General features: G+C 41.1%; 3 protein-coding genes across 3 annotated transcripts; 1 reads left to right on the forward strand and 2 right to left on the reverse strand.

Moving 5' to 3' along the window:
- Positions 1 to 8928: 8928 nt before the first annotated feature.
- On the forward strand, positions 8929 to 10307 carry LOC139219395 (parvalbumin-like EF-hand-containing protein). Its single transcript, XM_070851218.1, has 4 exons — positions 8929 to 9034; positions 9171 to 9306; positions 9833 to 9948; positions 10264 to 10307. Exons 1-4 carry the CDS (start codon positions 8929 to 8931, stop codon positions 10305 to 10307), a joined length of 402 nt encoding a protein of 133 aa, XP_070707319.1.
- A 1880-nt stretch (positions 10308 to 12187) lies between these two features.
- Positions 12188 to 13462, reverse strand: LOC139220135 (zinc finger protein OZF-like). The gene has a single exon (XM_070852207.1). It carries the CDS (start codon positions 13460 to 13462, stop codon positions 12218 to 12220), a length of 1245 nt encoding a protein of 414 aa, XP_070708308.1. The 3' UTR covers positions 12188 to 12217.
- A 4633-nt stretch (positions 13463 to 18095) lies between these two features.
- Positions 18096 to 20940, reverse strand: LOC139219385 (zinc finger protein 260-like). Its single transcript, XM_070851209.1, has 2 exons — positions 20720 to 20940; positions 18096 to 19737 (listed from the first exon to the last, which is right to left on the reverse strand). The coding sequence occupies exons 1-2, from the start codon at positions 20907 to 20909 to the stop codon at positions 18467 to 18469; spliced, it is 1461 nt and encodes a 486-aa protein (XP_070707310.1). The 5' UTR covers positions 20910 to 20940; the 3' UTR covers positions 18096 to 18466.
- Between the last annotated feature and the right edge of the window lie 989 nt (positions 20941 to 21929).

Genomic DNA, 21929 nt, shown 5'->3' on the forward strand with positions numbered 1-21929 from the left:
TCAGAGCAGCTCCAGAGTGTGTGACCCCACTTTAAGTCAAGTCCAACCCAGTCCAGTGAGGCCCTCCGGAGTCCTGACCCGGGTCACATCCATCTGGCTCTTCACCTGCAGCCTCAGCTTCAGGCTGAAGTGTCTGCAATCACAAAAGCAATGAAACATTTTTACTGAATATCCCGTTTGGACACAGATGTAGGCAACCGTCACTATTACTAGAATAACAATTTATTTATTGGGTCTCTGATCACAAACAAAACTCTCTGTCTGCCTCTTATATGACCATAGTCATTCATTTCCCCCTGATTATAATTCAAAATGTCACATCTGTGTTCAGATTCATGGTCAAGGACGAACAGCAAAGCTACAACCGTGGTGTGATTTTCTCTCTCATCTACCTGTAAAGACAGTGAAAGCAGAGGAATGAGAAGACAGGATGACGTACGACTTGTCCCATCTGTCTTTGGTTTCATTTCAGACCCATTTACTTTCTGATGGAGTCGCACTTTGACAGTCAGAGAGGAGAGAGAAGGTTTATATTTTACATGCACAGTCCTATTTTTGGACATTTGATTTATCTGAAAGGAATATTCCTGTGAAATCTTTTCACTCCTCCTCCTCCTCTTGTTTCACTGTCTCGTCACGTCATCTTCTCCTCTCTGAAACATTGTGTTGCAAGTCTGCCGTTTCCCTGGAAACAGAAAGGAGAGGATAAGATGGATTTCTGGGGTGAAACGCCAGACGAAGGGATTGTATTTCCCAGTCACTTCACACATTACATCAAACGTGACGAACGTGAGGTTAACTAGAGTGTATCACTGCACTTTTATCACTTTTAATTTTATCAGCCAATCAGTTCGTGCACAGAGCTAATCACACCCGCTCCCACGCAGAGGAGCATCATGCAGATCAGATTACACTGGGTGTTTTCTACACGTCAGTCCATTTTGTGTTGAGAAAAGCAGGAATGATGTTACACTGCACTGATAAAAGCATTCTGTTTAATCTAAATAATTATAATGTAGATGCAGCAATTGCTTTTTATTGGTCATGCCACAGATTTAATTACTACATTTATATCAGCTCAGATTTGTTTTTTTCAGGATTTTAAACAAACGCCCACCCACACGCCCACCCTGTCCGTCCTCACCCCACAGTTCAGCGCCGTCTCCAGGGGGAGATGAGGGAGGATAGCAGGGGCCCAGGGAATGCTTCGAGCCCAGCTTTTACAGCTCCCTCCAGATCCTGGGTCACTCTGCACCCGGGCAGCTGCACATGCTGGGTTACTCCTCTCGTGTTTCACTGTGGGGCTTGTGAGGAAAGCGTTGGCCTCGGGACTCGGCCTCAGCCAACAGCTCAGCCTGGATTTGCTCCACTGAGCTTCTAACTCAAACGCTTTCGTGTCAGTTTAGAAATTGGCTTTTGTTTCATTGACTGGGAGCATTTCATAACTGCTCGGCTTTGTAAAACCCTGTCAGAACAGTATTGGATACATTTAAAATCACTTTGTGGTCATTCTGAAAACAATACTGCATTTAATGGTTCCTAAAATACATATGAACAAAGATCTAAAGCCTAAAAGATGATATTCTGTAAGTGGAGAGATTTATGACGGATCAAAATCAGTTGTAAATGTAATTATTGACATTAATATAGGCTCAGTACTTAATTCAACGTAAATTACATGGAATAGTAAATGGTAAATAATGGAAATTAATACAAAAGGTTAATAAATACAGAAGCAATTTGAAACAGGAATATCAATTTATGTAACATTTAAAAAAACGAGTCATTCATTAATTTACTATTTTTGAGTTTTGGTCCTCCACATCAGAAATCTTGCTTGGATGAATGAAGAAACCCTGTCCCCTAAAAAATACTTTCAAATAATATTAATTTGTTTCAGCTGTTTTTTGTTTTGTCAAGGTGCAAACAGATACGTAAAAATATTAATCAATTCATATTACTGATAAAAAAATACGGATCTCACCAATATCCAATCAAAATACACACAGTACACATAAATAATTTAAAATCTTATGTATCTTTGTGGTTAGATTGTTTCACGTCAGATGACACTGATGAAAAAAAGACCTTGCCAATTCTTTTAATGATCAAAATTGATCAAATCAACTACAACCTCACATTCAGTCCATTTTGCTAAATACACACGACGTCTTCTTCTGAGCTGATAACTTCACCAAACTATGACAATATAGAGTCCAAAATGGTGTGTGTAGTCCAAGAACCTGAGCCAATAACACACTACACATACACATACTCTGCACACTGGTTAGAGTCAGCGATGAGACAAGATATTTCTGAACATGTTGAGAAGATTGGTTGGTACTGTTCATTCAAGAATCCCCCTCCTGCATGAGCAAGTAATTAGAGGACAGACAAGGAGAGTAATCAGAAAGTTTGTGTGTGTGTGTGTGTGTGTGTGTACGGGTATTGAAGTTACCTCAGAGTGCAGCAGGCTGATACAAAGTCCGCGGGGAAAACAAAATGATTAAGTTACAGCCTTACAGTAAGACTCTCTGCAGGGATAAAGAGGAGCCGTGTGTTGTGCTCTGACTGCAGGGAGGCAGATAATGTCCCTCTCCTTTAAAACGAGTCTGTCACGGTGATTCCAACAACAGCCTTGTTATGTTGCTTCTGGAAACTAGCAAATTTTGCTTGTTTACAATCCCCTGCTGGCTTCCCCACAGTCTGCTTCTCCTCCCAACAAAGGAATTAAACTGTTTTGTTTTGTCAACTGAGTTTCCGTCTTTGTCTTCCTTCCTGAGGGGGAAGAATTATAACCTGCCAGTTTTCATGTCGTTTTTTAAAGTACTGTTGAGCCCATTTACTACGAATCGCACATGCTTTGCTAAAATATATTGTGTATTGTTATGTTTGAATGTATTTTCCTCACCTTACAGGCAGCCACTGGCCTCCATCCATTTCTGTGCAAGTTTCAAAATCAAACAACAATCTTGTGCAATGTGAAATGAAAACTGCAGGAAAGCTCAGTCCACTTCCTGGAAGTGTGACATGGTGACCTGCATGACCCAATCAGAGAGTGGCCCCGCCTCTCTCACCTGAGTCACTTGTGAATGATGCCTCACTGCATTTTGCCCTCCACCAACATCCTGTTTGAACAGGAACTAAGAAAATAATAATGTCATCACATGTTTTGTAGTTAAAAGGGCAAGTTCACCTAAATTACTCAAGATGATTTTCATCCATGCTGATAATTTATGATTTATTTACCAAGATTTTGAAAAATCTGTCTGAGATTTCTGCCAAATTCAAACAATGAATGAATTAATCAATGAAGCAATATAATTTCAGTATAAAACAATGTCAATAGTTTTCAAAGAGACTACTGTTTCCTCTTTGGGAGAAATGTGGGGGATAAACTGACCATTGAGCTAAAACATGCAAAAGCATCGTTATGGTCCTTTCAGATAACTTATTGCTTTTATTGTTTCATAATATCAATACTTATTTTGCTTTTGATGAGGGGAACTATTTAGGGATAATATGCTCAATTTATAGACAACTGGATGTTATTAAGGCTTTTGATGAGACTAGTTAACGGACAATTTATTGGACTATTGGAAATAATGAGCTGCAAGCCTGAACTCACGATTTTAAATAGTTTTCAGATTTTAGATAAAATAAATTAAACAAAAGCAAACAAAACATTAAAAGTATCAGCAAATGTATAGAAAACTCACAATAGATTATCAAGTCCTACCCCTTTTTTTTAAATACATATTTAATGAATAAACTTTGTAAGTGTAACTGTGATTTTAATACATTATTTTGCATTAGTTCTCACTAAATCATGTCGACCTTCTCTCATTTGAAACAGTGAAATTGATTTTTCCTCTCAGTGCCCGTCTTTGGTCACGCTGTGTGATGCTTCTCTTCATGCCTTTTTGGAGCCATATTTTCCTGAGTTGTATCTTGCAGAAAGAAAACTCAATGCATGATTCAACATTTCTGCACACAGTACAGTGCGGTAGTATTTTACAGCCATTACAGCAGGATGAAGCTTTGCGTGTTCACACATCATTAGGAAGGTGTCTGAAAAACTCGTGCTAACACGTTAATTTACGTCTGTTAAATGTGACGCTTCAGCTGAATGGGTCTTTATGGTGTCAATTTCAATTAAGCCTTGAGGCCGAGGTGTCAATCGACACCCAGTTCAGGGATCTTATGAGATTAATTACTCTTTACTCCGTGGTAAGACTGACAGGAATGGAAAGATCATAGGTTTTTAATTCTCTATGAAGTGAGGAAGTGAAGTGTGGTAGTCACTGTGCAATATCAGTCAGGACATTGCACTGATAAAAGTGTCCTGAGACAAACACAGATCATTTTGTTGACACACACACACAGTGGGGGATTCAAGTTTCAGTGCAACCAAATCACAAACATAGATATAAAACTATATATGTTTTATTCGAAAAAATCTTCAGATCTCTGTAATCAACCAACTCCCTTCATCTAAATCCTTTGTGGTGATGTGTTTGACAGAACTTTCTCCTTCCTCGGGGCATACAAAGCACGAACGACCCAAAACACAGAAGCTCTGCATCAATCAGACAAAAAAAAGTCTTCTTTGTGTGTGTGGAGAAGAAAAGGTGTCAGCATGTGCCAAATTTAGTCGAGCTTTAGTTTTAGAATTCAGTTTTCCTGCCTTGACAACTAAGGGGGCTGAAAACAGCCCTCGATCAAATGTGCATACTTTTCCACTTTTGTCCTTGTACTGTAAATAAAACGAACTCCCCAAATATGTATTACAGCATCAAAGAGATCAATTAACTCACAACAATCAGCACCTAAAACCCTCCAAGCTGGTGGTTTTCAAGTAACCAGACATCCAAATATAATTTTGCAGCATAAAAAAATGGCATTTGAAAAACTGAAATGGAGGCATTTCTGTCCAGAAACACAAAGATGTCTGTGGATTATCACACAATGTTATTATGTTCATTCAGTGTTCATCCAATTAATCACACTTCCATATGTACTTTACAACCATCTGTTCTGGAGTCTTTTCAATATCCAGCATCTAAAACATGTATTGAACTGCACTGCAGCTCTGGGTTTGGAGAGTCTCTGACAGGAGTCATGCAGGCAGACTGTAGCAGCCTGTGGGGCAGATATGGGGTAGCAGTTCTGATTTCAGATACGCTGGATCAGTGCACAGCAGGAAGGAAACGCACAGCATCTGAGGCTTCAACAGACCAAGAGACATTTGTCCTTTTACAAATAATGCATTTGCTCAAAATTTCTAAAAGAAATGTATTCTCATAAACACCAGACCCAGCGTCATGTGTTGTGCTGCACTGTAGGCATTGTCTGGTGGGATCACTGATCTATACAGAATTACCCAGAAGATTTTCACTGCTCATACGTTATTTAACGCACACGTAAGCACACACAACCGAGTTATATAACTGTGTAGCTCAAGACTGTCTCTGTAGAGCCCCATTTCTATCCGCCAGCTCTCTGCCCTGTAGTACTTGTATGTGAGTGTGAGGCAAACAGGCAGCAAACCTGATTACCTGCCTGTTGTGCTGCTGGCAGCCAGCCGTGCCCTTCCCGCTGAAATAATTCATCACTGTGACGTTGATTTCTGATCAAAGTGGTAATGCACTGTGTGGAATACAGCAGCTGAGGTTCTCAGTTTCCACTTCCCTGCCTTTGAAGGGTAGCACAGATGTTAAGGGTCAGATATAAAAATTGTTGCTGACGTCAGGCTTCAGGAACTGTCTCTGCATCTTGAACATGCACAGTACTAGCCACATGTCCAAAGATCACGTCTGAAGACCCCAACATGTCCAGAGTATAACAATACATCAATGAGAGACTCTGTCGTGATCCTGGTAATAAAATAGGAGTGACAGACGGGTTCAAGAGTTCAAATGATGGAGAAGATAGATCAATACTTTATTAATCCCAGAGGAAAGAGACCAGACAATTAAATACTATTTCTTTCTGTTAGGTGGGTAAATGATTTACCATGTTCATAAATTTAGTTAAGGGCCCTTAGTCTAGGATTTAAGTGGTTCTATTAGCTGAAAGGGAATATAATATTCACAGTAATGTTTTCAGAATTGGATGGCAGGTCCTCTTGCACAGTGACCCCCATGCGGCATCGCCATGTTTCTTCAGTAGCCCAGAAGGCACAAACAAGGGCTTTTCCTATTTTCATGTTGAAGTGGCAGCTTGAATTGGAAAGTGAAGAAGGAAAAAATCATTTTGTGTTGTGACAAACAGAGAAAATGACAGATCGTTTTTATTATTTAGATCAAGAAAAAACAAGGTAGCATGAATCCTTCGGCCACAAAGTCAAGCTGAGGCTGACAAATCTTTTTAAATAAATTCAAATTTTGACTTAATAACGGCCCTTGATGAAAAGTAAAGGGCTCACCATAGCTATTGCAATCCAGCCTGATGGAGAACATGAATGCCTAAACCACATTTGTGCCAATCCATCTAATGGCTGTTGAGATATCAAATTCCTGACCAAAGTGATGGATCAGCTGACACACTGAGGGACCGACACTGCCAATTCAGGAGCCATGCTGCTGTACTTAAAAAGAACAATCATGGTTTCATGTATAAATAAAGAGAGATATAGATATAAATATACAGCAGATAGATGGCAGATGCTTGGTGTTGGCCAGATCTGTCTGGCATTGCAGCAGACTCTCAGAGACTCTGAGGCCTTGGCAGTGTGGCTGGCTCAGGCTGGGATTTTAGTCTCCAGTGAAGCTTTGAGCCGTTTACTTGTTAGCTAACCTTGAAAGAAGAAGCCAGAGATCATTGTTAAAACAACAATGGCTGGCTAGGGGAAGAACTAAGTGAAAATGCTGCCCATTATGTGTGCCTTTGCCTCAAATGTATAAAGAATTAACAGCTACAGGTGAAGTGGCTGCAGCACTAATGCATTCAGGAATGACTTGTATAACGCGCACGGCAGTTTCCACTGCAGACATATCACTGAAAACTCTGGATACACCACTAAACACTATGAATAATTTTCAGGCGCCATGCCACAACTGGCCTGCAGCTCAACTCCACCAAAGGGTGGCTGTCCTCCAGCTCAACCCCATCAACAGGCCTAATGTGGAGTCTTACCCCAGTACATATGGAGAGACACGTCTTGTCTGCAGCAGCAGGAGCCAAGGCTTTAATGGAAAATGGCTCCGCCGGGGAGAGCAAGACAGGTGCAAGGCCTCTATTGGCTACATCCTTCCTGTATATAAGAGACTGAGAGAGGGGGAGGGTCAGCTGCACCAGGAAACCTTGAATCTGGTGAGTAACACTGGACAGGAGATGTTGAAAGGGAAAATGGTCGATGGGACCTGTTGACAGGTTTGCAACTGGTAATGATTTCTAGTATTTTTCTGTAAGTTTTCCTGTTGTCAGTCTCATTTTCTCTTTTTGCTATCATGGGACTAATCTGTCAAAGTTGTGAACAAGCTGTGGTTCAATTTCCGGCGTTTTCCTTTTAGAACTTGTAGACCGAGAGCAGAATGGTCTTGTTCGAGCTGTGGTGTGTCTGGCCAGTGAGAGACAGCACACATTCATCTGAAATGAGATTTCTACAAATGCAAATGATGGTGAAACTGGGAGAGAAAGTAGAAGACGAGAGGAGTGATGAAACAACCAGAGGAAACATAGCAATACTCTGTTTTATGTCGAGTAGCTTCACTGGCTGCTTTCACCCTTTGCTGCTTTCTGCATGTTAATGAATTCACTACATACATGCTAATGCTGAGCTGCAGCCCCTCAAAAATATCACAGTTTCTGTCTGAGACACTCACATACTCAAGTGACGTGTCCTCTGAGATCAGGGTTGGCAGACATTATTAAGACGGGGACCCAAAATATCCATGACCTACACCGGCATGAGTAACTCAGCTATGATTAATCACATAACCAGGTAATTGAGGTGGTATTGATTTGGAGAAAGGCTACGTTTGCTGCCAGTGATGATTAACAAGCCTCTGAGTCTGCTGAGAAATTTTTTAAAAGAACATTATATGCTTACATCTTGATGTGTTAGACAACTGCAGTAAAAGGAGGATTGTGGACACTGGGGAAATACTTTGTTCAAACCAAAGAAATAAAACTGAAGAGGAAAGACACTCGATAACAAACTACAGTAGAGAATAGAGAAGAGTTTATTTACACTTTGTTTCTTGTATTTCCATATTTTAGATGATTTAAGATCAACTGGAAAAGAAAAGAAACAGTAAAGAATGAATGACAAAGAAGTCAAGTCAATTTTATTCATACTAACCTTAATCACAAGGTTAGAGTCTCAGGGAGCGTTATGATCTGTCCAACACATCGCAGTCTTAAACCACTGACCCTCGATTCAGATAAGGAGAGGGAAGGAGGAGGAATAAAGGAAGGAAAGAAAAAAGGACTGAAGCAAAGACAGAATATAGGAACAATAGAAACAGACTGTAAGGACAGAAGAAATGAAGAAGAGAAGAAAAGAAAACTGAAGAACGACGAAAGGAGTAGTTCAACATTTTGGGAAATACCCTGGAGACAGGAGAGGTTGCCAGGCAACCACTGTTCTTATAATCCTTACATAGAGCTTCAAACCACCGTTTCTACACTTTTAAACTTTAACTTTAGCTTTAACATACAGACAAGAGGTTTATAAGTAGTGTGGTGTATAAAGGTTTTCATCAGACTTTTAAACACTAAGAACAGAATAAACATTGTTCCCAAAATGTTGAACGATTCCTTTAAGGTTTAACGTTTGGAATCTAACTGGCATGGACTTCAATATTTCCCTCTGAAATTCAGAATAAGGAAACAGAAATGAATATATGTAAGAATCAGCATTACTATTGGTGACTAAACATGCACTGCTCTCCTGATCCCCAGTTCAGGACACACCTGGAGATCATGGAGGACGACTTCCGGCCACAGGTGAAAAAGATGGCTGTGGCCATGGGCGCTTCACTCACAGAGCAGGACATCGACCGCATGCCACGGGGCATGACGACGCAGGGTGACACTGTGTGTGTGTGTGTGTGTGTGTGTGTGTGACAGTCATGCATTGACAGTGTGATGACTGAGGAGGTGCTCACTGGTGAGTCATGATGATGATTTCACTGTCTGATCTCATCTTTTGTTTTTCCCTACAGGAAACTTCCACTACAGCAGGTTTCTGGAGCACATGAGGCAGTTCAAGACCTCAGAGCAGAGAGAGGAGGCCATCAAGAAGGCCTTCATGATGCTTGATAAAGATGGCAGTGGCTACATAGAGTGGAACGAGATCAAGTATGAGCCCTACACTCATTGAATGCATAAAGCCGGTGTTATCCCATAGTGTTCTTATTGGCAACACAACATAAAGATGTGACGTTTCTAAACACACACACACTAAAGGCTTGCACACATTTGATGCTCCTGTGAGTCTTTACAGCAGTGGTGTGTGTGCAATTACGTAAAAAAAAAACTGTATTGTGTGTGTTTGTGGTGAGGAGGGAACACGTCACCCAGAGCAAATGTCTGACTCACTGATGTGTTTTTAATATTTGTTGGGAAACAACAGAGCTCTGTGGCTCAAGAACAAGATATATCAACTTTTGGTGCACACGTGATACTAATTAACAGAATCAATCCATTGTCTGTTTTGGTCTTTTTAATGTGGGATTGTCTGACAATAAGAAAAATATGGAACTGGCTTATCCTTTGTCTGCTCTCTGAGAAATGATAAATACTTTGCTTTCAGGGCTCCTAGACTCTGAATCGACCTGCATGTGGCAACTAAAATATGAAGCAATAAAGATTTCTCTTCTCTCAGGTATATTCTGTCAACTGTACCAACTGCTACCCCATCAGCTCCTCTCTCTGATGAGGAGGCAGAGGCCATGATCCAGGCTGTTGACACCGATGGAGACGGACGCATCGACTACAGAGGTGAGCGCCATTTTTACATTTCAACCTCTCTGGTACACTGACTTGTAGTCACCACTAAGGGTCAGCAGTTAGTAACTCTCACTCACTCAGTTCAGGCTGCCAGCTGAATTCTCATAGCTTTTAAAAGGTTCTGTTAAGAGCTGAAATGCTCAGCATGATGCAGAAGTGCTGCAAATACTAATGTCAGTATATTAACAGATCAAACAACAAAAGATTAAGTTTGGGAAATACAGCTTTGTTAAGTCCCTCATAGCCCCCAACCCTCTCTGCACAGAAACACTCACATCTGCCTCTGTTTCCCTCCCCACCCCGCAGAGTTCTCAGAGATGGTGAACATGGAGAAGAAACCGAGGAAGTAGAGGTAGCGTGGTTAATCCCTGCACCAACGTGGTACTACAGAGTGTGTGTGACAGACTGGAGAAGTAGAAGAAGGCTCTTCCTCCTCCTGTGGATCAGGAATTAAGGGACTGTGAGGAGTAAAAAAAATAAAAATGAGATGGGGGGGCGAAGGTTTGTTCTACCGTGGGACCTGTAAAATCAAGAGGTGACAAAGTTTTCGTATCAAACTAAGAAATCTTGTTTCTTTTTATATCAACTTAAGAAAGGTAAAAATTTGAATCAGGAATTGTGTTGTTAAGGTTTCCTCTTCCACGTTACCCTTTTTAAAAAATACAATCCAGACATTTTCAGATGACAGGACCACTTACTATGAATATGCTTGTATTACAGGTTTCACACATTTGTATTCTAAATACAGATATATTAGATCATATATCTGTTGCAGTGTCTTTGGTTTTTCTTTTTTTGTTCACTCTATCACAGACCTACAGTATATTGTCATTGCTCTTAACCCTTAAAGTTCTCACCAAGAAAAAAGCTATCAACATTTTTTGTCTTTAAATTTTCTATTTCCTTGTGGCACTAATAACAACAATCAATCCTTCTCTTAAAGAACAGACCCCACAGTTTTTGAAATATTGGCCTCTACCAAACAGTTGAGATGTCGCTCTGCATTTTCAAGTATCTGCATAGATTTTTATGCATTTAACTGAAATGAAAGACATTTGTATGCATACATAACTCTTTCTATGAACATGACTATATATAAAACTGAAAATTACTTTCAAAATGTAATAAATTATAATAGCCAAGGTATCAGAATACATTTACAAATACAAAAAAAAATGTAGAAAAACTCAAATAAACTGTAGACTATAGCAGAAATAAATCAAAGTCGCTCAGCTGTCTTGTGGTGAAACTGCACAAATGTTTTTGGCCATTAGATTCACTTCATTTTGACATGCACATGTCAAGGATGTAGCCAAACAGAGGAATGTACCATCGCCTTGACTTGGCTGGAGTCTTGTACAAGTGTACCAGCATGTCAGAAAGATCAGTGCCTCCCATATGCTCATCATGGGCTTGACCGGACAGTGCCGATACACTTGACACCCAGTGTTGCATGCAGGCTCTGGACCAAGCTGAAACCGGTGAAGTAATTGTCACAGAAGACAACTGAAAGCCGTGGCAGTGTTACTGTTTTGCATAATGTTGTCACCAGTTTGGGCCCTGAAGGTAGAGCTTGCTCCTGCTCACTTAGGGCCACATTGAAGAATGTGGATGCCCCTTGATAGAGCAGTAGGTCATGGATGATGCCACATGAACTGACCTGGCAGAACAACTTAAAGCCCCTGTCTGGCTTATTGGCAATATATTGATGGAGAGTACCAGCCTTGTGCCTTTATATGCCACCATGACCTCATCCACACTGTGTGGACTTGTCAGTGAAGAGTGTTTTGAAGTACTGAAATGGTGGGGCATTGGTTTGGTAGATGTGCTTGTTGAAGCAACTTCCTCCTCATCCATAGAGTCAAAAGAAGAGTCTCCAGTCTCTTCTGCTTGTGTGCCCTGATAATCAGGATCCTCTATACAGTCGCCATCATCATCATTTAGATCAGCATCAGAGTCTTGAGGATTTTCTGGTATAAGGGCTAGAAAGTTGCGTGGCCTAGCACCATAAAATGATTTCACATCTATTTATTATTTGCAAAATAGAAAGAAAAAAAATTACAAAATATCATACTGATAGAAATATTTTATGAGGAAATCACGTTAAATCAACAGTAATGGTGTTTGTATTTCACAAAATTTAAATAAAAATTCATCAAAGAGAGGGAGCCTTTGGCACCTTTTCTACAATGTCTCGATACAAGGTGGTGAAGACAATGAAAACTGGTAGGGTTCTTACAAACATACAACTGAACACTTTCTATAATGTGTGGACTTTCGTGTGTCTTCTAAGATGTGTCTGCTGGATAAATCTTTTCCCACAAACATCACAACCAAATGGTTTTTCTCCTGTGTGGACTTTCATGTGTCTCTTCATATTTGTACCACAGTTAAACTGTTTCCCACAGACACCACAACCAAATGGTTTCTCTCCTGTATGTACTCTTGTGTGTTTCATAAGATCTGTCTGGTGTGTAAATCTTTTCCCACAAACACCACAAACAAATGGTTTTTCTCCTGTATGGACTCTCATGTGTGTCTTAAAAAGTCTCTGTAAGTTAAATCTTTTCCCACAAACATCACAACCAAATGGTTTCTCTCCTGTGTGGACTAACCTGTGTCTCTTAAGTCCTGTTGTACAAGTAAATTGTTTCCCACAAACCTCACAGCCAAATGGTTTCTCTCCTGTGTGGACTCGCATGTGTCTTGTAAGACTTGTCTTAAAGTTATACTGAATCCCACAAAAATAACAACCAAATGGTTTTTCTCCTGTGTGGACTCTCATGTGTCTCTTAAGATCTGCATTACAGTTAAATGTTTTGCCACAAACATCACAACCAAATGGTTTCCCACCAACGTGGACTCTCATCTGTGAATCTACCTCTGTCTTCACTCCAACGCATTTCTTCTTCACCAAACAGCTGGAAGATGATTTCATTAAATGACACATCATGTGTCTCTGCATAGACCATTTATATTGAAATTGTTTACTACACTCAGAGCACCTATAGGATTTTTTGTCAGCATTACACCCCGCATCACTTACAGGGACCTCCTTATATTTCAGACCATTTACATCTGATTCAGGTGCTCTGGTCTCCTTCCAACCACTTTCACTGTCTTCAGTTTTAGGTCCAGAGTCTGACAAAGGTTCTTGCCAATCATCATCGATGACTTCAGTCTCAGAAGAGTCTGAAGCCTTTTCTTCAGTATTTGGCTGTGAGTGACCATCTGGATCTTGGTTCCTGGCTGGTTCTGATCCTCCACGGTCCTCTCCATCACTTTCTGTCTTTATCTGCGTGGCTGAGCTGCTAACTGGAGGATCTGCCTCTGCCTCCGAACACTGAGGTTTCTCTTCATCTTCACTCTTCACAGGAACTGCAGTGGATGGAAACCTGGTGATATCAGGCTCCTCCAGCCTATTAAGCTGTTCTCCCTCCTGACTGGTCCAGACTTCATCCTGGTCCTCTTTTATGTGGAGGGGCTCTGGGTGCTTCTGCTCCATGCTGGGGCTCCCTTTACACACACACACACACACACAACAGTGACGTTACATTCACACTGACATGTCTGGTGTCATTACTTCATGTTAGTGAGAACAGTGATGAGCTTTAGTGGACTTGTTAAAGCTCCTCTGTGATATGAGGTTTAAAAATATATATATTTTTTAACTAACATTTTCCAAAAATGTGTTTTTGTGCAAGTGTGTGACATCCGCATGACCTAATCTTAAAGTTCATTAGGAACAGGGCGACACAGCCTGACCACTCTGGACCTGCCATATAAATGAGTCAAACACTAACCAAACAGCCTACTGAACATTAGCTAAAGTATTCAGCTAATCATTGTTAGATTGGCAGCATCTGCACATTAACAGAGGTAGACCAATACATGAACAAACAAAACCCCCACACCCACCTTGTTAATGAATAAGCTACAAAAATAAATGGGATTTGAGGAGGATTTGACAGACACATACCATGGCTGGGGTGTTTTGTATGATCCACCATCTTTGCTTCTTCCTGCCATAGGAATAATAACAAACTGTGCATGTTTCTGCAAGACGTCATGCACATTAAACTACCTGCAGAAAATGTCCCACAGCTACTCCTGTGGTCTCACATATTTCATTAGAACAGTAGTTACATTTCGCACACATGTCGCACCTCCCTGATGAATAGTCAGTCAATTGATAGCCCGTCGCAGCAGAAGGTGAATGCAAAGTCCAAGTTCTCCCACTTTGGCAACCAGTGCATTGGGTTGATGCCCAGTTGTGTGTCCACACATTCAAGGGCATAGCATATCGATGGGTTTGCAAATTGATGGTAGAAACACGTCCTTACCAATATTTTGGGAGGACAGAAATGCTTTCTCGTTTACCAATGAAGTGCTGCTCCCACACAAGCCAAAACACTGATCTAACATTCCTACTGGTTCGTAAAGTGTAGTTTAGTCTACTATGGTGGTTTATTCGTGCACATTAAGGAGACTGATTGATTGAACATAAAAAAGTGTTATTAATATACCAAAATATGATATTTTTTGGGAGAAACCCAGCCGATCTATGTGAAATCATACATTCAGTACCCCCCATGTTAACGACTGGGATGATCCTTTTGATTTTCACACCACTGTGATGATTCCTCTGCAAGGTTGGCAGTCAACTCGGACTCCTTTGATCAAATCATCAAATACTTGACCAGTTGGTGCCTCCCTTAGTACTCGTTTGCATCATCTTTGGAGTGAAATCAAATGAAATAATGCCAACTCTCAGAGGCTACATTCCCAAGACGGCTGTGTAGTGAGTGCGAGAGAGAGCGGGCAGCAGAGAGTGGTGTTGGATGTGATCAGAGCATTGGAAAAGGTAAGCAATGAAACTAAAAAGTCAGTAAAAAAAAAAAAAGGCTGCAGCTTGCAAAGTGTAATTTGCAAGAATGGACCATGCCTGAATGAAAAGAACCAGTCTAAGGAGGAGAGTCTCTAACACAGTGTCACCCCCTCCACCCACCTCCCCTGTGCATGCTCTCACAGTCAAGCTCAATATCTTCCGCGGTGGCTTAAGGGGGAGTTACGTAAACAAAATATCTGAGAAACAACCAGCAGCAGGAAAGTTATTTCTATCTGTGTGGAGTATAATTCATGCTTCATTCTTAGTAAGACAGCACACACGAGGTGGAGGCACAGCAATATGTTGATTCACAAAAGGAGCTGATCTGCATTTTTCTAATCACACACGGAGCTGATCTTTATCAGCAGCCTCATGAAAATATACCATAAAGCACCCACCCTCACCTCTCTCTGCATCTGTGTGCTCTCTGCTTAGAAATAAGCACAACAAATAAGACTATTTCTAATAAATAAAGTGGATGGGCTTTTTAAATTTCATCATTTGGGGGAGGGAATATCTGCAGGCATGTCATGAGGATCCAGCTCACTGTCTGAAGCTTGTGATTTCCCAGCAGCTCCTGCCTGCTACCCAGATTTCTGTGGCCAGTTGCCCATCTAAAGCCTACTTTGGTGTACTGCACTGTATGCCATTAGTGTACCGGGCCTGCACTTATATATCATAGCCCCCTGTGTCATATGGGAGGGGGGGGGTTTGGAGAGAGAGGGAGGGGAGAGAGTCCACTTTCTTCTCAAAACTAACAGCCAAAACTGAAATTTGACTAATTTACATCACACACAGTTTCCTTTCATGCAAACACACCACAGAAGTCCTCTTGATGAACACGTTAATGCCTCTGATGGCTGCTGCTTCTCTGTGAATTGGAGCAGTTTAACCACAATGGATGAATTTCCTGAGGGAGGATCCACACTATCTAAACGGCCTTTAAACACATACCTCTGGGCGCCTTCCAGCTGCTGGCAGCTCCTCTGTGTCGCCTTCCAGCTGCTGGCAGCTCCTCTGTGTCGCCTTCCAGCTGCTGGCAGCTCCTCTGTGTCGCCTCCCTTACTGGATATTTCCAAACGAAGTTCCGGCTGCTGCAGGTTTTTCTGGACAATATTACTGGGTCTCCGTGTATGGATGAGTGAGAGGTCTCACCAAGCAGTGGCCCGGCTGATGTTACCAGACGACAACGACACATTTGCTGCATGCAGCGTCCAGAGCAGAGCCTGCAGGCTGCAGAGCATCAGTCTCTTGGCTTATTCCCGCACATGTTTCCACTGATGAGCCAAACACTGAACTTAAAGCAGGACAACGGGACTTTAGGTGCCTGAAGGGGGTTGATGCATCCATGCACGGCGGCCAAAGTGTTGCCTTTCCGGGGTCATGAAGAAAACAGTGGCTGCGTGTCTTTGGTTCCGCTCATGGCTCCTCTTCCCCTCAGCCCCTCAGACTGCTCAGGGATGCCACATGCACGGGGGATTTACATGACCGTACCTCCTCAGGTGGACTTCCGGTGTGATGCTTGTCTCCTCTCTCCTCCTCCCAGCGAGGACACAGGAGGCAAAGGTTACACTGCGGGTGCCACATCTCTTGTTTCATATTTCCCCGCCTGACCCGGAAGTCGTATAAATAATAATGAATACATTCTGCTTTCTGCCAGTAGAAATGGTTCAGGACTCAGTTCATAGCATGAAAATAAAGAGCAGGAAAAGATGTTTAAAAACCCATCACAAATATAAATAGTTAAATTTTCCTAAAACAGCTGCATTAATACATAGAGAGTGTTTATAGCAGCAGGTGATGAATGTGTGTTCGTGTGTGGCTCATTGGTGTGTTTTTAATTAGTTTGGGACAATAACAGGTCTTAATACACTCTTTAATACTTGTGAACACAATCCATTGTGGGTGTTTATCTTTTCATTTGACAATAAGAAAAATATGGAACTTTGTCTTTATCATTTAGATGTTGTCTTTGAAATGAAATTGAAATCATAAATACTTTGCTGTGAGGGATCCTGCTACTGCTACTGATGGGGATGGATGCATTGACTATGTAGGTGAGGGCCTATTTCACGTTAACCTCTCTGGTGCAGTTGGTAACTTTTCGTGTCTGAGGGGAAAAATAATCACTCACTCACTCACTTCAGGCTTTAAAAAGCTGAACAGTACATTAACTTTCTGCACAGTAAGCAGAAAGCACGTTAGCTGTTTTCTCAGCTTTGAAAAGGTTATGAGAACAAAACTAATGATCTCAACACAACTAGATTAGATTAGATATCGTTTATTGATCCCTCAGTGGGGAAAGTTTGCTGTTATGGAGAAATGCCATCCAGAATTTATCCAGTGGGTCTATATTATATTATACAGATATATTCCCTGATTATTTCTTGTTCCCATTACAGGCCTACAGTATGTTGTCAATGCTGTTAATACAATAAAGATTTATCATATATAGGTATATAGGTTAACTTACTTTGTGTTAAATAATGTTGTGGAGATGACCTAGTTTTTGTTATAAACAAAACTAGTCCATTACAAAAAATATATAAACATATTTTTGTCCCCACACATCCAAACGTTTCCTTTTATAGGAATCTGTGACAGTTTCTGTTGCTGTGCTTGTTTTTTCAGTTCTTTACTCTCTGCTCAGGATGCAGCGTCGTTTTAATCCAGCAGATATGAGTCTCTCTGAGTACCCTTGAGTACTACAAGTATTAAAAACATCTTAATGCAAGTACATCTCACGCTCAAAGTGTGTCAAGATGCTGATGATACCAACATTTTACTTTTAACTCTCACATTATTATATCATCAAGGTAGAGGAGCAACAAGGGCCAACCGACAGCTGATGATCCGACAGCAGCAGGAAGTGGGCTGCTCTGGTAAACTTTATTTGCAGCTTTTAAGTGTTGGCAGAGAGACAAATAATGACAAATAATATGGAGGAATAGGTCCACATGAGAAAAGTGTATTTGGATTCAAATGTGAATTCGGATGCAAATTGTAGAATAAAATTTTGTCATGTGTTGCCCTGATCCTCTTCCGAAGAAATCTATGTTTAATAGTCAGTATTATTTCCAATGACGTTGGTACTCTGTTGGCACAGAGCCATTAAGGCAATCTGTGAAAGTGGACTGTGCTGTTTTTTGTGATAAGCACATCCACCTGGCACAAACATGCACTCAACCAGTCAGGTTTGCAAGCTCACCCATTATTGCATATATGCTAAGGACCACACAATGAGGTATGACAATGGAAATATGCACCCAGTAATCGACTTTTGATACAATGAACTGTTGTCATCTTGAGTCTGGAAACCAGTTCTCATCCTTTATTCAGGGCCAGTTCCTGGGAATCTCCACTAGTTGGGGAAAATAACAATAAAGCATTAACTCTTTTAGTACTTAAAATCCAACGACCTGGACAAGGAAGAAAATTTACAGACATTTTTTTTCACATTATTAAAATAAAAGCAAAGAGAAACGAGCAGATAAAAGACAATGAAACCAGCAATAAAAACTGCTGTGGTTCCTACCAACACATTTGCGTGATCAATCTTTCACAGCAAACCTTGTGTGTGGACGCACAGTTTATTTTGTGGACTTTCATGTCACAAGCACATCATTTCTCTCCTGTATGGACTTTCATGTGCATCTTAAGATGTGTCTTCTGGTTAAATCTTCGTCCACAAAAATCACAACTAAAAGGTTTCTCTCCTGTGTGGACTGGCATGTGTCTCTTGAGATCCGTCTTCTGGTGAAACCTTTTCCCACAAACATCACAACTAAATGGTTTTTCACCCGTGTGGACTTGCATGTGTCTCTTAAGATCCGTTTTCCGGTTAAATCTTTTCTCACAAGCATCACAACTAAATGGTTTCTCTCCTGTGTGGACTCGCATGTGTCTCTTAAGATCTGTCCTTCGGTTAAATCTGTTCCCACATACATCACAACCAAATGGTTTTTCTCCCGTGTGGACTTTAATGTGCGACTTAAGATTTGTCTTCCGATTAAATCTTTTCCCACAGACATCACAGCCAAATGGTTTCTCTCCTGTGTGGACTCCCATGTGTGTCTTAACATGTGCCTTTTGATTAAATTCTTTCCCACAAACATCACATCCAAAAGGTTTTTCTCCCGTGTGGACTCTCATGTGTGACATAAGATTTATCTTCCGGTTAAATCTTTTCCCGCAAACATCACAACCAAAAGGTTTCTGTCCTGTGTGGACTCGCACATGTCTCTTAAAATCTGTTTTCCCATTGAACCTTTTCCCACAAACATCACAGCCAAACCGTTTCCCTTCTGTGTGGCCAGCATTACATCCCACATCAGTAACAGGGGCTTTTTTAGGCTTCAGTGCATTTACATCTGACTCATGCGCTCTGGTGTCCTCCCAAACATTGTTACTGTCTTCAGTTTCAGGTCCACAGTCTGACAAAGGTTCTTGCCAATCATCATCACTGTCTTCAGTCTCAGAAGAATCCGAATCCTTTTCATCAGTACTTAGTTGTGAGTGACCATCTGGATCTTGGTTCCTGGCTGGTTCTGATCCTCCACAGTCCTCTCCATCACTTTCTGTTTTTATCTGTGTAGCTGAGCTGCTAACTGGAGGCTCTGCCTCTCTGTTGTCCTCAGTTTGGCTTTGATGAAGCTGTGAAGACTGAGGTTTCTCTTCATCTTCACTCTTCACAGGAACTGCAGTGGATGGAAACCTGGTGATATCAGGCTCCTCCAGCCTATTAAGCTGTTCTCCCTCCTGACTGGTCCAGACTTCATCCTGTTCCTCTTTTATGTGGAGGGGCTCTGGGTGCTTCTGCTCCAGGTTTGGGCTCCACTGAGGGGGATCCTCTTCTTTAATCACCAACAGCTGCTGGATATTTGCAGGGAACACTGAAACACACACAGACTGCTGTTATTATATTCACACTGATAACTCCGGTATCTTTACTTTATGTCAATGAAAGCAGACACGAGTCCTGAAGATCAGCAGTGTTCGTTTCATTTCTAAGAAACTGATATAAAAAAGAACATAAACTCAACTATAATGTGGAAGAAAGTTAAACATGGCTCATACTGCCCACACTGTAATAAGGTTGTCTAACGTATCAGTACTTGCATACTTCTATTGATACCACATTTAAAATGATACAATCTCCAATTATTTTAACTGTTAATTAATTATATCTGTTAATTAAACATAGTATTGGAGCTGGGTGACTTTTGGTGTCTTTGATGTTTCATTATTTGTATGCAAATAACATTTATCACTGAATAAATCACATTTTCTACAGTTATTTCTCTTTGATTCAAAATGATTAAAAGACGATTAAAGTTATTATTATTATTATTATTATATATTAGTATTACTAATAACAGTGATGCATGCACTCATAGACAGTATATCTATGTATTGACATATACATATTGATATATTTAATGCATCAGCTAGTATTTTGTTAGTGACTGAGGTGGTTTACAGGAGCCTGTTATCATATTGTGAAACACGGAGGTAAGGTCGCGGATGTGTTGATCGCATTGATGTTGCTTTGACAGACTCAGGATCAATAAAAAATAAGCAAATACCCCCGAAAAACCATCAGCCACAGTCTTTACAACGAGGAGGTGGAGATGGTGTCTCTTTGATGCTCAGTTAGAAAAGAAATTGTTTGTTTTTTTTATTTTACACCATTAAATTCACTGAAAACACCACACCATCATTTATATGAGATGTTATAGTGAATGTCAGCTAAACACACAAACATTAACTGCTGCTGTGAAGTTACAACTGTGTCTCTCATCAGTTAGCATGCTAAGCTAAGCTAAGCTAAGCTATCAACATGAAGCGCGAGAATAACAGCGGAAATATACAAACCTGGTGAGTGTAGCTGAGCTTTAGGGTTGAGAACAGCATCCTGTAGTTTGTGTGAATGCTCGTTTTCCTTTACAGGACTTAGTTCCTCCTTGAAACCTGCTAACGTTGTTTCAAAAAGCCCAAATATCTCCTCATCGGCCACATCTCGGCGTCGTGTCAGCAAAGCTCTCCGCCTCTGAAGCTTTGACATGTCGCCAAACACAACGACCTTTTCTCCATAAAACGTCCTTAAATGTTACTCAGCTGGCAGCAAAAACAGTGAAAGACAGCTCGGTGTTTTACAAACAAACGCTAAGAAACAAGTAGACAGACATTACATGGTTACTACGCACTAGCTTCTTCTTCTTCTTCTTCCTTCTTCTTCTTCTTCTTCGTCTGTTACAGCTTGGTGGCGCATTCCTGCCACCCTGTGCTCCGGAGTGGGGATCAAACACTGGACTAAACGTTTAAATCCCAAGAAACACACACACATTATAATAAACTGTATAACCTACATTTGAACTAATTAAGTGACCTGTGAGTGAACTAATAATATTATACAATCAACCAATAGAGCCTATTGTTTTGCTAACACTGGAAGCTCAGTTCTTACTGACAATATGTGCTGTGTTATATCTGCAGGGAGAGACATATTAATGCAATGCACCGCCACAGGGAAGAGCCATACCCCATAGTTGCTAGAGGGGAACAAGCACTGGCCCCAGGTTCTGAAGGGTCAGACACATGATGATCAAGTGGGATGTTTATGGCAAGAAAGCACAAACACACTTACACGCTTACATTTCACACCCTAAACTGGGAGCTCCAAGGCCGAAGGCTGGTGGAAGGCCATCATTGTAACGGGAGGATGAGATAACTGCAGGGGAGGGATGCTCTCAGAAAGACTCTATTGTATGAGGCGCTCACAAGATAGAGAAAGGTCATTAGGGAGGATACTTTGTTCACAGGTGCAGTAACTGGGTGGAAGGCCGTGATGCCAAGAGGCTGGGACCAGTCTGGGCACCAACGAAGGGAGGGCCAAGTCTAAACCACGGTTACTCCCCAACTAGCCGACCAATCAAAAATAATTGTATTCCTGTTAGAATGTACTGTTACTGCATACGAGGCTCACTCTGGGACCTGTTGGCTACAGACTAACAGCTTGCTGACTGTGGTTTTCAGAGCTCAGACTGTGTCCTTGACCAAGATCAATACTTATTCACACAGAAAA

This window comes from Pempheris klunzingeri, chromosome 20 (assembly GCF_042242105.1).
Source record: "Pempheris klunzingeri isolate RE-2024b chromosome 20, fPemKlu1.hap1, whole genome shotgun sequence".
Classification (NCBI taxonomy): Eukaryota; Metazoa; Chordata; class Actinopteri; order Acropomatiformes; family Pempheridae; genus Pempheris; species Pempheris klunzingeri.

Excerpts from the sequence above, each read along its gene's own strand:
- LOC139219395 (XM_070851218.1), top strand. The coding sequence starts at position 8,929 with ATGGAGGACGACTTCCGGCCACAGGTGAAAAAGATGGCTGTGGCCATG. Across the intron at positions 9,035-9,170 it reads ACGGGGCATGACGACGCAGG|GAAACTTCCACTACAGCAGG; the intron begins GTGACACTGTGT and ends TTTTCCCTACAG. Across the intron at positions 9,949-10,263 it reads CGGACGCATCGACTACAGAG|AGTTCTCAGAGATGGTGAAC; the intron begins GTGAGCGCCATT and ends CCCACCCCGCAG.
- LOC139220135 (XM_070852207.1), bottom strand. The coding sequence starts at position 13,462 with ATGGAGCAGAAGCACCCAGAGCCCCTCCACATAAAAGAGGACCAGGAT.
- LOC139219385 (XM_070851209.1), bottom strand. The coding sequence starts at position 20,909 with ATGTCAAAGCTTCAGAGGCGGAGAGCTTTGCTGACACGACGCCGAGAT. Across the intron at positions 19,738-20,719 it reads AGCTCAGCTACACTCACCAG|TGTTCCCTGCAAATATCCAG; the intron begins GTTTGTATATTT and ends TGTGTGTTTCAG.